This window comes from Hypanus sabinus, chromosome 23 (assembly GCF_030144855.1).
Source record: "Hypanus sabinus isolate sHypSab1 chromosome 23, sHypSab1.hap1, whole genome shotgun sequence".
In the NCBI taxonomy this organism is placed as follows: Eukaryota; Metazoa; Chordata; class Chondrichthyes; order Myliobatiformes; family Dasyatidae; genus Hypanus; species Hypanus sabinus.
Window position 1 is genome coordinate 29,876,546 of NC_082728.1, and position 14,583 is coordinate 29,891,128.

At 36.3% G+C, this 14,583-nt stretch overlaps 2 protein-coding genes across 5 annotated transcripts in view; one reads left to right on the top strand and one right to left on the bottom strand.

Moving 5' to 3' along the window:
- Positions 1-50: 50 nt before the first annotated feature.
- LOC132380087 (serine/arginine-rich splicing factor 2-like) lies at positions 51-7,757 on the bottom strand. 4 transcript variants are annotated; one of them, XR_009507635.1, is made up of 4 exons: positions 7,283-7,757; positions 5,264-5,563; positions 753-864; positions 51-426 (listed from the first exon to the last, which is right to left on the bottom strand). XR_009507635.1 is itself a non-coding variant. In XM_059948635.1 (3 exons), the coding sequence occupies exons 1-2, from the start codon at positions 7,633-7,635 to the stop codon at positions 5,287-5,289; spliced, it is 630 nt and encodes a 209-aa protein (XP_059804618.1). In that variant the 5' UTR covers positions 7,636-7,757; the 3' UTR covers positions 51-864; positions 5,264-5,286. The 4 variants fall into 4 exon arrangements, 2 of the variants coding, with proteins under 2 accessions (XP_059804618.1, XP_059804617.1); XR_009507634.1 differs by having other exon boundaries at positions 5,268-5,563; positions 7,283-7,756; XM_059948635.1 differs by having other exon boundaries at positions 51-864.
- Positions 7,758-8,065: 308 nt separating this feature from the next.
- Positions 8,066-14,583, top strand: part of mfsd11 (major facilitator superfamily domain containing 11) — a 29,131-nt gene continuing 22,613 nt past the window's right edge. The window contains exons 1-4 of the mRNA XM_059948631.1: positions 8,066-8,303; positions 11,491-11,546; positions 11,807-11,914; positions 13,159-13,238. Of these exons, the coding sequence (XP_059804614.1) occupies positions 8,208-8,303; positions 11,491-11,546; positions 11,807-11,914; positions 13,159-13,238 (340 nt within the window). The 5' untranslated portion in view covers positions 8,066-8,207. The remainder of the gene's footprint in view (positions 8,304-11,490; positions 11,547-11,806; positions 11,915-13,158; positions 13,239-14,583) is intronic.

The following is a 14,583-nucleotide window of genomic DNA, read 5'->3' on the forward strand; positions in this document are numbered from 1 at the left end:
CCATGATTCCCAGTCATTGAATGCAGCATCAAGTCATAAATGTAGAATAATTAACATCGACGAAAAAACCTTTAATGACATTACTGAAATACAGGATTTTATACTGAAGCAAACTGTTAATTACAATTGAGTTCAAAATTAACAGCTTTCTAAACAACATTTTAATATGTAAAAGTATAAACCAATTACCAAGTATAAAATCAAGGTAGCTAAAGGTGCTTACTGCCTGCTCCATAATTTACACGCAGCCAGGTCTCTGGAGGTGCAGCTGACAGGCATTTTACTGGACAGCCATATTTTCTGCACGTCAAGGCATCATTACAGGAGCAATCAGGAGAATACAGGACACAGCCAAGCACTCTGCACTGCACTGCAACACGCCACCTTACAGCTAACCCGCTTTACAGAACTGCTACACAACTGCGCCTAGTGCACAAAAATACATGAGACAATAAGATTAGTATTGGACTGAAATAAAAAAAAGATGGAAAAAAGACATAAGCAAATTGAAATTTAAAAGATAATTACTTGTGTACAGGAAGAAACATTACAAAACCTGGAAATACATTCCATGCTTTTTACCTTATGTACGTATCCAACCAAAATGCATCTGAAGTCGAGCATTTCACTAAATTGTAAGAAGTAATAGCAACACAGATGGCACATAACATATAAAAGCCTTCTCAGACACTAATTTTAATTCATAACTTAAAACTGACGAAACCTGTTATAAACAATTATGTTATAATGACCTTTTAAACTCATCACTGCTTATTTAAGAAGGTCTCTCCATCACCTATGCAGATGGCAAGAGATGGTATTTCTTGCAAGGCATCATGTAATTCTTCCAGGCACCCAGAATATCTAGAATAAAGAGAAGTGAAAATGTAAACATTGAAAAAAATGTTCATTAAAGCTATAAAATAACACTCAGTTATACAACTGACAAAGGCCTATTTTCCTCCTCACCTCAATAATTTTAATACAATTTCAAGAAAACTATTCATTAAACTGGAATTAAGGTGGGGTATCTTCTACATTAAGGTTACATAGTACCAGAAGAATAAAAGTACTAACAGAAAAATTGACAATTATGAACTGACAATTTTTACTGCACACTGAATATATATGGGTACCCTAGAACAGGGAAAAATGTAAACAGTACCAAAAATTACACTTTTTGCAGAAGCTTAATGACATACGCATTAAAACAGCATTTGTTTGTGTGAATCAAATTTTACTAAAAACTCCATTTCCAAAAATAATGCAATTTAATGACAATCCAAAAAAATTCTTTGGAATTGCATTTTCGATTTAAGGAAATGTACAGAATGAGATGAGTCAGGTTAATGTTTTCTCATTGAAAGTGCCGCATATTACTCCTGAGGCTTAAGTATATCAGATATAGTCTCAAATTTGAATAGCAACTTCAATATTTGCTGTATTTCTGCAATACAGCAAACGAATGTTTCATTCAGCATATTTTAATGTAAAATGTCAAAAAAAAAACCAAAGTTTAAGGCATTATCTTAGAAAGCCTCAATCGCATATCGCTTTCAACCAAACTGAATTCAAAAGTCATTTAAATTGAGATTCCTAGTTACTTTGGAGCAGGGGTTCCCAACCTGGGGTCAATAGATCCCTCAATTAATGGTAGGGGTCCATGGCATAAAAATAGGTTGGGAACCCCTACTTTCAAGTAAGTAAATCTCAGGCGGCAGTCATTATTTAAATAGTTCAAATGCGCAGTCATTATTTATTTAAATAGTGCTTATTTCAATGCTAACTGGAATAATTTAATTTACCAATAACTACCATAACATTATATGATCAATTCAAGACTTGAATGTACCTAACAATTTGACATAATACTCACCATTGGACCACACAGGTACATCCGCCAAATCTCATTACCTGTCATTGCGCTCTATATTCATCCTTTCCACAACCAGCATACTGCCAGAGCAGTGCAAATAAGCTTCAGTACGTAGTACAACTCACCAAGCTTACCTCAACTGTACCAACGGCCACAACACCTCGACCACCCCGCAGAATAACAGCAAAAATCACTGAAACATCACCTCCAAGATCCCCCAGCCTCACCAGATTCCTGATTTGGAACATAAATCGCTGCTACTTCATTATCAGTTGATCAAAACCCAGATCTAGCAAGACTGGAGTATTAAAACAAAGACTGCAGTTGTTGAAAGCAGTCTACAACCACATACTCATGACAACTAGGAATACATAGCAAATTGCTGACCCTGCTGACATGACTAATATTACAAAATATTAAAATGTTAAACATCAGGGACCAAAGATTTTATGTCATGTACTTTGATGGCTTTGAATCCAATTGGGAAACATTAGTTGGTAAGGGAGTAGGACAAGTTTCATTAATATGCTAATGGAATTTTGAATGCTGTGAAAATGAAAAATGAAGTTAATTCTAACATCTTACTAAAACTAGTTTTGCAAACAAGTACAAAAATTAAGGCTGCTGCAAAAAGCAACTTCAGTTTCCATAGCATTTGATAGTTTTCTACTTCCTGTATACTGTTTCCTTAACTGCAATTTCCTTTAAAAACATGAAATTTTTTTAAAAGTCCTGTGTAACAGCAAAAATTCACCATAGCTTTACTTCCAAAGAGGAATCTAACAGGAATTAGATAAATATACTCTAACCAAAGATTAGATATTGGATTATCAGCTTTATAGTTTAGTGGCCAAGGATAAAATTAAACTATGCAAATTACTGTTGAAAATGTAGAACAAATGCAGTACAGCATTTCATGAAGTCCTAAATATAGTGTCACTAAACTGCTAGGCAAAAGCAATCTGCTTTCAGAGTAGTGTTAGTATTGTGTGTGATAGTTTGAAGATGCTCACTGCTGGATTGATTTAAGTTTTTAGATGGGGAATAGAAACCAGTGAATGTAAGAAAAATCAGGCATTGGGAGAGCAATGGGTAAACAGAAGGGTGCAGTCTATCAGGAAAGAAATTAACAAGGAGGAAATGAGAGGATAAGACATCATGCAGACAGAAGGGATTAGTCTATGCGGACATTTAATTCCTTTAATTAGTTCAGCACAACTTAAGGGCCTGTTCCTGTGCTGTATTGTTCCATGTCTGAAGCATCAAAATCTATCACCCAATTGTCAGTGTGAACATGGTACTGCACAACTGGAACAGCATGCAATGGAAGCGTTTTTGAAAACTGAATTACCAGAACCACAGTCACAAATTTCTTCAGTCAGCTCAGTGCCCTAAAAAAAAACACTGTCCCCCCCCTCCACCAAAAGTAATTATTCCCAAAAAAAATATAAACCACAGTATCTATATGCTCTCCCATTCAAGATTATGTCCAATTTGGTACTTGACCATCAATTTAATTCCTCTGGCAATCCCAAGATTCCTGACTCATCAGTTGTCTGGAACTCTCAATGTGCTATATATACCTTTTGATATTTTGCATATTTAAAAAATTTGAATTTTCAAGACTTAGGCAGAAGTATCAAATTACGTACTTCCTTTTATCTATCTGAACACAGGTATGCAAAAGGAAAAGGGATGAAACACCAGTTAAGATACAGTAAATCAAGGAAGGTGAATTCAATGATGCATAGTGATATTCTCAGTGGATCCTACCTCATTATCACCATTTATTATTTCGTGGGTATTTATACCATTACAATTAATTTAACAGGGTGCATATAAAATTTCATGAGTTGCCCAGAGCAATGAGTGGGTAAAAAATATATAGGTGAAATCATGATCACAAAAGAATTTTATTCTACAAATGTTTCAGTAAAGTCATCTATTATATTAGCACTCATTTATGAATGTTTCATATGAATTTTGCACATTAAGTGTATGACTTTAGTGGAATTAATTCTTGTGGTTGGAAACTAATTTGAATAATTATATTTGCTGTCACTGATCTCCAGGCTACAACATAATGATAGTGCAGAAGTTTTTTTTTGTTTAAATTAGAAGAGGTGCAGAGGTAACAGAGGTCTAGTTTACATTCTAACAACTCCTCTTAAGCTGAGACATTACTACTGTTTTAGGTTCCGTTCAATGGCTTTCCAATGCAATTATCGTGACGCTTTCTTTTCTGAATCACATTTATCAGCTGTTACCTACCATTAAACTTCAGACAGCAAGGCTCTTCGTAACAATCATTTTGGGAGCAGAACTGGACTGCAACAGGGCTCACGAGCCCTCCAAAGGCTAAAGCCCTTCTGCAGCTATTGTTACAAAAACTTTACAGGATTTGAAAAATTAAAAGTTAAACCCACTACAGAACAATGTATTCATGCAATGTAATCTTAAAGTGGCTGTACTATATTATTGCAACCAGAGGTAACTGAATAATGAGGCTGCTTTAAACATATTGCAGTCTTTAATAAAATGGATACAAGATATTTGCAAGTACACCTTGGAAGAAATTATAAATAAATTACTGGATACAATACTTCAGGCCCACATTGTTTTCTCAATATCTACATCATTACCTTTATGAAAGAAATATCTATTTTCTATTTCTGCTGCTTTTGTTCAAACATGAAAGATAAATTAAGGTGAGACCCAAATTAGAAGAGGTAGCTCCTTGGGATCATGACTGTTCTATAATTTTGACTGTTCGGTCATGCAGCTCAGACAGTACCAAACACAGTTGATGCAAGTGTAAATTGCTACTAGATGTTGTTTACTTCATGGTAAGATCTCAGGGGAAATCCCTTTTCTTTTTCCACTGATTCAGGAGGGAGTTTGAAAGAAAGGGTAACCAACAGTATTAAGTTGGAGATTTCAGATGGGCTTGACATCGTGCAAATTTCTCAGCCGATATCTCCAGTCTCTAAAGTGACAATTTTTGCTCTAGGCTGCCATCAGAAGAAGTCACTAAATAATAAGTGATCAAGTACATAAGTACTTGGGTCAGCAGAATTATTTAATAATTTTCCATACTGAATAGATACTCGGGATAACAAGGAGACCAGCTGCTATTAAGTGAAGACACAGTGAAAGATGACAAGTGATGGTTTCGATCGTAAATTATATCAGTGATGGAAAATCTTTCTTAATAACTTAACTTCCACTGCATCTGTTAGAAAGTTTATCAAGAATGTTCTCTATTTATTACACAATAGTTCAATGCCAATCACCTAGATGTGTTTGATGATAGCTCTACATTCTTCCTAAAGTTACTCAATAAAAAGCTTATTTATATCTGATCTTAAATCAGTTAAATCTACTTACTCACTTTGGTGCAATTTACCACTTTACGGAGATTCAATTCCATCTTTCTGTGGAGAAGTTGAATTAATTGGTGTCTTAGATCTGGATTTTGACTTTGATCCTTGAGACATCCGTGATATACTTCTAGATCGTGACCTGGACCTTGATCTCGACTTCGACCTCGATCTTTTAACAGATCTAGACTTGGAACGAGATCTAGATCGAGAAAATGAACGTGATCTGGACCTGCTGTAACGAGATCTTGATCTACTTCGGCTTTTACTTCTGGATCTTGTACGAGATCGGCGGCGTCTTCTAGGACTAGAAACAAAGGATGAAGTGATGAAAATGGGCAGAAGCGAGGGAAAATCAAGTACTAAATTGTGATGAATAGACAAAGCTGTTGCTAATTTCCTATTACACAAAAAAATAAACTCTTTATTTCATGAACTTGTTCATCTGAATAATTTATCTGCACATGAAGCAAAACCAAGGTATTGGCAGAATACCTATCCATAGCCTAACCAATGGAGTCAGACAGCAATACAGCACAGTACAGGTCCTTCAACCCAGTAAGTCAATGCTGACTAGAATGAGTTTTATCCAAAACTCCATACACACACTTCCCAATTCCATTTATTACAATTATTAATCTTTTTCTAACAAACTACAAGTTTATTTTGCATATGATCAACAAGATCTCCACTTCCACTGAAATTTTTTAGTCATTGATCTCATTGTTTGAATACAATTTAATAATGAAAATAAAAACTCTGGGCATTGCAAGGATATGAAACACAAAGTAATTTATCATCTTCATAAAAATATAGCTTGCCTAGATTAACAGGAGCTTCTAGTGGTAGGAAGCACACTCCTCCTCCAAACTCAATGAATATAAGGATCAATACAAGTGAACCAAGATAGAAACATCAATCCACCAGAAATGAAACTTCCAACTAACATTGTACAACGGATTAAGGAAATAAAAATGAAAATTGAATGGATACTTTCCGATTAAAATTAACCTTCCTCTAGTCCCAACAAAGGGCTGTTGCCGCCGGGCGCCACTCCCCCTCCCCCACCCCACACACACAACAAACCGTTTTCCATAACCTAACAAACAAGAGAAAATCTGCATTTGCTGGAAATCTAAACAACACGCAAAATGTTAGAGGAACTCAGCAGGTCAGGCAGCATCTATGGAAAAGTGTACTATCGACTTTTCGGGCCGAGACCCTTCATCTTTCTACTAAATTCTTGATTACCGAGAAAACTTTTATCCAAGTACACAATACTTGAATAACTCATAGTATTAGTTAAGCTACAACATGAACAGCATTGCAGCCAGACTCGAAGAGTACATACTTATCATGAAAAATGAAACAAAATATTGAATATCAATGTCTAAAGAGAGGCGCCTTTGATAACATTGCCTCCCTCGTAACGGCGTCTATTTGATGGCATAACTGAAAAAAAAGGAAAACAAATCTCACAGAAATCCTTTGCAAACACTGAGAACTGCAGGTTTGGTACTGGCTTGAAGAAACTCCCCATTATCTCTTCAGAACTACCAGAAATAAAAAAAAATTGTTCAACCATGTACTGCTGACTCTATTTTATAAAATCCTGAAAATACCCGTGGGGTGAACACCTTACAGGCCGTTCAGCCCACAATGTCGTGCCGACCATGTAACCTACTCTAGAAACTGGTGTTTCCCCAAGAATGGAACTCATTGCCTCTGGCGGCTGTGGAGGCCAATGTAATGGATATAGTTAAACGTTGATCGGCTCAATGATTAGTGAGGGCATTAAAGGTTACTGGGAGAAGGAAAAGGGGTTGAAGGGAAATTATAAATCAGCCACGATGGAATACCGAAAAAAAACGACCCCAATTCTATTCTTTTGACTCCTGAAGGAATTATGGGTTTGAATTCGATATAGCTTTTCTTTTGAAATCCCACCTGGAAAACTTCACTCTTTGCAAACATAAAGATAGGGTAACTTTCACTCAGTAAAACCGGTGCGAGGAGTCCCACCAACCTGCGGCTTCTCCTGCCGTAAGCGCCGGCGTAGCGGCGAGACGACCCCCCCCTGCGGTGCGACTCGGCAGGCCGGCCGTAGCGGGCCATCTGCACCCTCAGCTCCCTGCCGTCCAGCACGGCGCCGTCCATGGCGTCGATGGCATCCTCGGCGTCGCGCTTGTCGTGGAAGCGGACGAAGGCGAAGCCGCGGCTCTCACGCGTGAAGCGGTCGCGGGGGATGTAGACGTCGCCGACTTTACCGTACTTCTCGAACACGCGCTTCAGCGTCTCGGGGGACGTGCGGTACGTCAGGTTGTCCACCTTCAGCGAAGTCATCCCCTCGATGTCCGGCGGCATCCTCCCGTAGCTCATCCTGACTGATATCCGTTCTGTTTTAAACGGCGAAGTTAGATTCGACGAGACAGCCCGACACGCTGCGACCGCCAGCCCCAGCACAATCGCAAGATGGTGGCGCTTGACCCGGAAGCAGATCCCCACCCCCACCCTCACTCCCGCCCTGAAAAGGTAGATGTATGTTTTTATCAACTAAAGCAATCTTTTCGGATACTTTTTTAAAGTTTTCTGCCGTTCCAAATATTGGAAATAAATAATTAGAACATGAAGCCTCCGGGATCTTGTAGTTTTAATATTACAGTATAACTGTTTTAAAAAAAAAACCCACAAGCCTTAGGAAAACATTGCAAAATGCCGATATATTATCCTTGTGTTTAAATACGGACAATTAACAAAATGTTACATCCAAGGAGAAACTTGAACGGCTCGAGCCCCTGGCGCATGCGCACGACGCTTCCGGTCATCTGCTGATCCTGGTCTCTGGGGAAGGTACATCGCTTTTAAAGCAGATCGGCGTTAGAGTGAGGTTTAATTCATTTTATAGCGTATAAGGACATAAAATCTAACCAGGGATATCCCAGTCTTTAGTCATGACACCAGGAGGATGGAAATTAACGAATGTTATAATTCTGGGATGTGCTTTTATGTTCGTTTTCACTGCGTTTCAAACTTGCGGTAATATTGAGGTGAGTGTTTTTGGCTTGGGCGTCAACCTAGGATATTTTTATCAATAAGTAGCAATTAAGTTTGTAAGGCATTTTGCATTGATGATAGGGACCTTTACTGTAACTTATGTTTATACACCATATCCACTCCCTTTTATGTATATCCCCAAACTGTTTACAGTACATCTAGTGAAAAGTCAGTACGTAATTGTTCAGAGTGTACCGTGCCTTGTGAATGTGTTCAGTCCCAACACTTTGTTCACATAATTAAGTGTTACACCCAAGGATTTTGATCAATTTTACTGGAAATTTTAAATTTGTGAATCACGTGCTTTTTCTCTGAGCTCAAAAAGCAGGGAAAATTGTAAAGCAGGAAAAAGCTAAAGATTCAAAAACTGAAATGTCAGCAGTTTAAAAGTATTCATTCCCATTTGCTCAGTACTTAGTTGAACCACCTCGTGCAGCTATTTCAGCCTTTTCGGCTAAGCATTAAAGCTTTGCACAACGTGACTGAGCGAACATTGCCCATTCCTCCTTGCGAAATTGCTCAAGCTGTTTCACATTAGCTGGGGAGTAATGGTGGATAGCAATCTTGAGGTCTTGCCAGAGATGTTTGACTGGGTTAAGGGCAGGTCTCTGACTGGACCACTCAAGGACATCAACTTTCTTCATTTGAAGCTATTCAGTAGTTGTTCTGGCTGTGTGCTTTGGGTTGTCCTGATGAAAGATGAACTTCCTCCCTATTTTAAGCTTTTTTTAAATCCAGGATCTTGCTTGTTTAGCAGCATTAATATTCCCATCAATCCTGACCAGATTTCCAGTCCCTGCTTGTGAAAAGCATCCCCATACTTTACAGTAGGGATGGTTTTATCTGGATGTATTAGATGTACGCCACATGTACCATTAGTGCTGAGGCCAAAAAGTTCTGCTTTAGTTAAATCTGACCACAAGACCTTCCTCCACATCTCTTCAGAATCTTCTAAGTGACACTTTGCAAAGTCTTTACGGGCATGGATATGCTTTTTCTTTTCAGTCAGGGCTTCTTTCTTGCCACACTTCCATGCATTTTGTGTGCAAGATTGTGAAGCCATGAAAATCATTTACAGCCACTGACTGCAGCTCACTCAGAGTGACTGCTGGAATCATGGTAGCCTCTCTTATAAGTGCCATTCTTCTCTAGCAACTAACATGGCCTTGCCTAGGCAGTGAGGCTGTGGTTTCACATTTTTCCCCTTTCATGATTGCACTGAGCTCTGAGGGGCCACTTTCCCCAGATTAGCGCTTCTCTATTTTCATTCCCCTGATTTGTCTTGAATGCTTTTTTGTCTTCATTTTGGTATGCCTATTGAAAATCTACCATACTGTTGGACCTTACAGAGAGGTAGTATCCTGATTAATTCATTGAAAACAGGTGATCCACCAATTTTCTACATCAAGCATGGTGAGTTGGTAAGCTAATATAATATATTACACCTGAGCAAATGGCATAGTAAATACAAATGGGATGAATACTTTATCGGCCTCACAATTTTGGTTTTTAATTTTTAGTGAATTGTTGACAAGTTTGAAATTTTATCTTTTGATTTGACATGATGTATCATGTTTTGTAGGCTAGTTCAAAGCCATCCTACTTCAATGTATTTTAAATTTAGAAAATAAGACAGTAAAATGTGAAAATGGTTGTGGGGGCTGAATGCTTTTTCAAGGCATTGTATATAGGATTCTTTAATGATGATTTGAGCAACGAAAGTTCTTTCGTGGGTTTGCAACTGAAAAGCTGGTTTTTGTGGATCTTAATTTCTAGTCAAAACTAGAACACAAGATCAACATTTTCTTGATTTTCAGATGCCTTAAAGGTTAGGAAGAAAAGTATTGAAATGATAAGAGTAACAACGTTAAGCTGTTGTCTCTGTGCCAATCCCATTATAGTTAATATTCTGTCAGCCCCTCTTGCGTCTGTCTATCTAATCTTATTTTGTCTTTTTACTGTGGTCTTTACCTTATCATTGAAGATCCAATTATTTTAGTCTCTTGTGTCTTCTACATACTGTTTGTAGAAGGTTTGATTAATTGCTCAGAAACAAAATCACAAGCCAATTTTTTTTTTGATACTGCAATGTCCTTCCTCTGTGATTACTGTGATTAATTTGCAATAAATATTCTCAAGGCTGCTTTTTTTTAAATACTAGATACTTTTAGAGACTAGGAGAGTCAAAACACCGCAGCATTTTCAAATTTGGAATAAAAATGGAAAATGCTGGAAATTCACAGCAAATTCAGCAGCATCTGTGAGGAAAAACTGGAGAAGCTCAGCGGAAGTATCGGTGAAGGTAAATGGACAGCTGACGTTCGACTTGACCTGAAATGTTGACTGTCCATTTCCCTTATGCTTTTCAAGCGCTGTTTCACATGGATGCTGCCTGGCCTGTTGAATGTTTCCAGCTCTTACTGCGTTTGCAGAGTTTCAACATTCAGATCATTGGTGTGCTAAGCAGTAAGAATTGGTGGGATCAGAAATTGTTTTTTTATCTAACTGTGAAGCTGATCCAATGTCTCATGTACTGATGAGTACTGAAAATGAAGTAAGTGTGAAATAGCTTAACTTTAAATAGTGGCTTTGTGTTCTACAGAGAACATCTCAAACTAGTAACTACTTTTGAAGGATAGTAATGTAACAGAGAAGCAATGACCATGTTTTGACATGTATTGCATTAATTAGCATATCACCTTATCAAAAAATAAGCACTAGTGTTCTTCATCTCAACTGAAAGCTTCAACTAATCTATTCATGAATTTATTAAATGCAGTAAAGGCAAGTGAAATGTAATTTGATTCAGAAGTCTCTCATTGAGGAAACTATTTTCAAACTTGCATTGGTATTTGGTAGATTGTACCTCCTATTAATGCATGTTTTTGTAAGTTACTTTAGAAGATTGATTGCAGCAACTGAACAAATAGCATTCCAGTTCTAGGAACTATCAATTACTTGCAAATAACTCTTTTAAATTAGATTAACATATTTGCCAAAACAGTTGTGCCTAAATAAAGTCACAATGAATATGCGAATCATTGTTTCAGAGAGCTAAATGTATCATCAGAAGCTTCCATTGCTAAAAGGATAGCTGTGAAATGCTATAATTGTAGAAGTTATTACTGACTGATGGGATGAATGCTATTTTTAATTCAAAAATTGGTTTTTATTTAACAGCAAACCGTCATCAAGAGTATCAATAGCACTCGGTTTCATGGAAGTGGCTATACCAGGTTTTTGTTTATTTTCTTCTATGGAATTTATTATTAAGGTTTTTCTGACACTGAGCTATTTATCCTACTCTTTACACAGCTTCATTGAAGTATAATTTGTACTATATCATCTACTATTGAGAAGTAAATGTAATACTGTATGTTTCAGTTGCTGTTCTGTTTTTCATATTAAATATTGTAGGGTTTAATTATTTATGCTTTAATTGCTTTAAATATTTCCAATGACATATTATGCTAACATTGGCTTATGTTTCTTATAGTTTGGCCATAATTTATACTGTGTTTTCTGCTTCCAATTTGTTGACTCCATCAATTGTTGCTCTTTTGGGATATCGACTTTCCATGTTCCTTTCTGGATTAGTGTACAGGTGAGTTTAATCATGTCCATATTCTTGTCTCTTTGTTTCTCTCAGTCCATCCTGCACCTTGCACTACAATTGTTCTTTGCATTTTTTAAAATAATTTCCCAAGTAACATTTCTATGTAGCGTGCATAAAATTGTTTAATTATTTTGAAAAGGCAGATAGTTTTCTACAAACTAGATAGAAGAACCCCCACTACTAATATGACTCTTAAATTTTGTCAACGTACAGTGATCTTGCTAATTATCTTGTGTACCATTTGTTTTTTTAAATCCATTGGATTAAAAAAATAACATTGGAATAAACCAAACAATTGAAGTTTGCCTTTAGCAATTAAATGTGAGAATTTTCTTAGCACTCTTTTGTGTAAATATCCAGCAACGTAAGCATTTGGATTGCCGCTGTCAGTAAATATTTTCAGGCATAGTGATGGTTCAGAAATATAACTGAGAATTTCCTGCTGCTTTTGCATTTGTTTTTACAGTTAATAATTGATGATATACATAAGGGAGAAATGGTGATTTTAGTTAAGATTTTCAGGAAGAATTCAGTAAAGTAACATCAGTTTGTAGTATAAAAATTAGGTTTGATATATGGATTGGTTAATGGACAGTAACCAGAGAAAAAAATAACAAGTAATTTTTGTGACTAAAATGGAGGTATTAATTTACTCCTGCGTGGATTGAGATGAGAGATGCGGCTATTTATAATCCGTATAATGAATGAGATTAAGTCACTAGGTGTAATGTATTCCAAGTTTGCTGTTGATATAAGACAGGATTCGGTAGAGATTACAAAAGAGTTGGCCTATTAAGTGGCTGGGCAAGATGATGGCAGAAGGAATATATGAGGAACTTTGAGTTTATTTACATTGGTGTGAAAAGTTAATATTGATATGCAATCCTTGTGCACACTAAAGTTAATGTATAGGTACAGGAAACATTACATATATGACTAGCATATTTGTTCCTCCCAAGACAAGAAGATTATTCTTGACAATGTTTTGATTTGGGTGTACCAGTATGGTCTATAAGGGAGAAGTTGTGGGTGCAGCATACAGACAACTAAGAGAATAAGTACTTGATGAAAAGCTAAAATATTGTTCATTTTGGAGAGGGTTTTGGTTCCATATAATCCTGCTGTAATAGAAATATTTCACACAATCTTGTCTTTAATGGAAGGATTTCACTTAAAGAAATTGCATCTAGGTATGTTTATTTTTTATCTTAAATTTTCTTATTCTTTTTCAGTGCTTATATTGCAGTTTTCATTGAGCCATTCACATGGTCCTTTTACTTGGCTTCAGTCATCATTGGGGTAGCAGCTGCAGGTCAGAATTTTCTTTCAGTTTTGAGCAACATGAGTAAAATGCAAAGGGAAAAGCTTTATGATCTCTATAATAATCTTTCTGACTTGAACAACTAATCAGATTTAATCGTGTAACTGATTTTTCTTGATTTAAAATCTTGAAAATTTCACAGTAAGCTTTTCTTAACATTACCACTATTCTGTATTGCAATATTCATTGTATAAATCTGAAATCTGGCATGGGCATTGTACTACCTAAGGATCTAAACCTAACCAGAGATTCCATTTGGAATTTTTGGACTAAGTTGATTTGATTTTTGTTGAATAGTTGAAAAAAGTGATTAGCAATATGATTTTCTTTTTTCATTTTTCTGCTCCATTCTTTCTCGTCAGTCTGAAAAATGTGTACTTGTTCTTCAAATAGAAGCAAGCCTCCATCAGATACGAGTGAAATCTGTTTTATTTGATTAAAGCCATTGTGGGTAGTCTGACTAAATTTACATATTCATTTTCCTTTCATTGTTGCCACTGAATGATCATTGGCAGCAGAAATCTATTTATTACCTTTATAATTCTGATCAGAGATGTTGAAGGGAATTGTATTTTACTGTGCCTTTGCAGAGACTCTGAACAACAGTTACAGTAGTTAATAAAAGGATACATTAATTTACACCATCTTTTTACTTTGGAACATATGGTATCCAGTGGCTCTAATAGTACACACTGCGAATTTGTCTCACCATGGCAAATTGAGAAATAAATTAAATCCCATCATTTATGAAGATGCTAAAAATTGACCTTGATAACTTAGTATTTGTGCAAAGATCCCACTAGTTTTGAGTAAAGAGTTTGAGCTCCAACTGCTTAAGCTTCGTGTTCATGTTTCACAGTATTTGGTCTATTAACTCATTATGTTTGCACTGTGACTAAGGGTGGTTCATTCTGCCTAACATCACTCGGTTTATTAAAAAAAAACTTTTAACAAATTGAGAACAGTCAAAAATATGCATGTCTGAAAGAAATAATGTTTGTGTCAATAAAGCATATTTTTACTTTCTCTAACTGCTTTATTCAATTCCTTCTTGATCCATAAACAAATCAAATATATTCTATGTGACTCAGTTGATTTCCATGATCATGACCTAGTTTGCTGTAGGTTAATCAACCATCTTCTCCATTCTCTATTTAGGAGATTTTGACACCTGGATTAAGCTAGTGTTCTTTGTTCTTTTTCTGTTCTTTGTTTTTTGTGTCTTTTGGTATTTTTAATTGCTGGATCATATCTCTCATTTTCAATGAAGCCAGATATTTTGTTAGTCTTCACTCATTGGTACTGAATGCTGTGTAAGGCATTGTGCTTCCTTTGT

Excerpts from the sequence above, each read along its gene's own strand:
- LOC132380087 (XM_059948635.1), bottom strand. The coding sequence starts at position 7,635 with ATGAGCTACGGGAGGATGCCGCCGGACATCGAGGGGATGACTTCGCTG. Across the intron at positions 5,564-7,282 it reads TACGGCAGGAGAAGCCGCAG|TCCTAGAAGACGCCGCCGAT; the intron begins GTTGGTGGGACT and ends CTTTGTTTCTAG.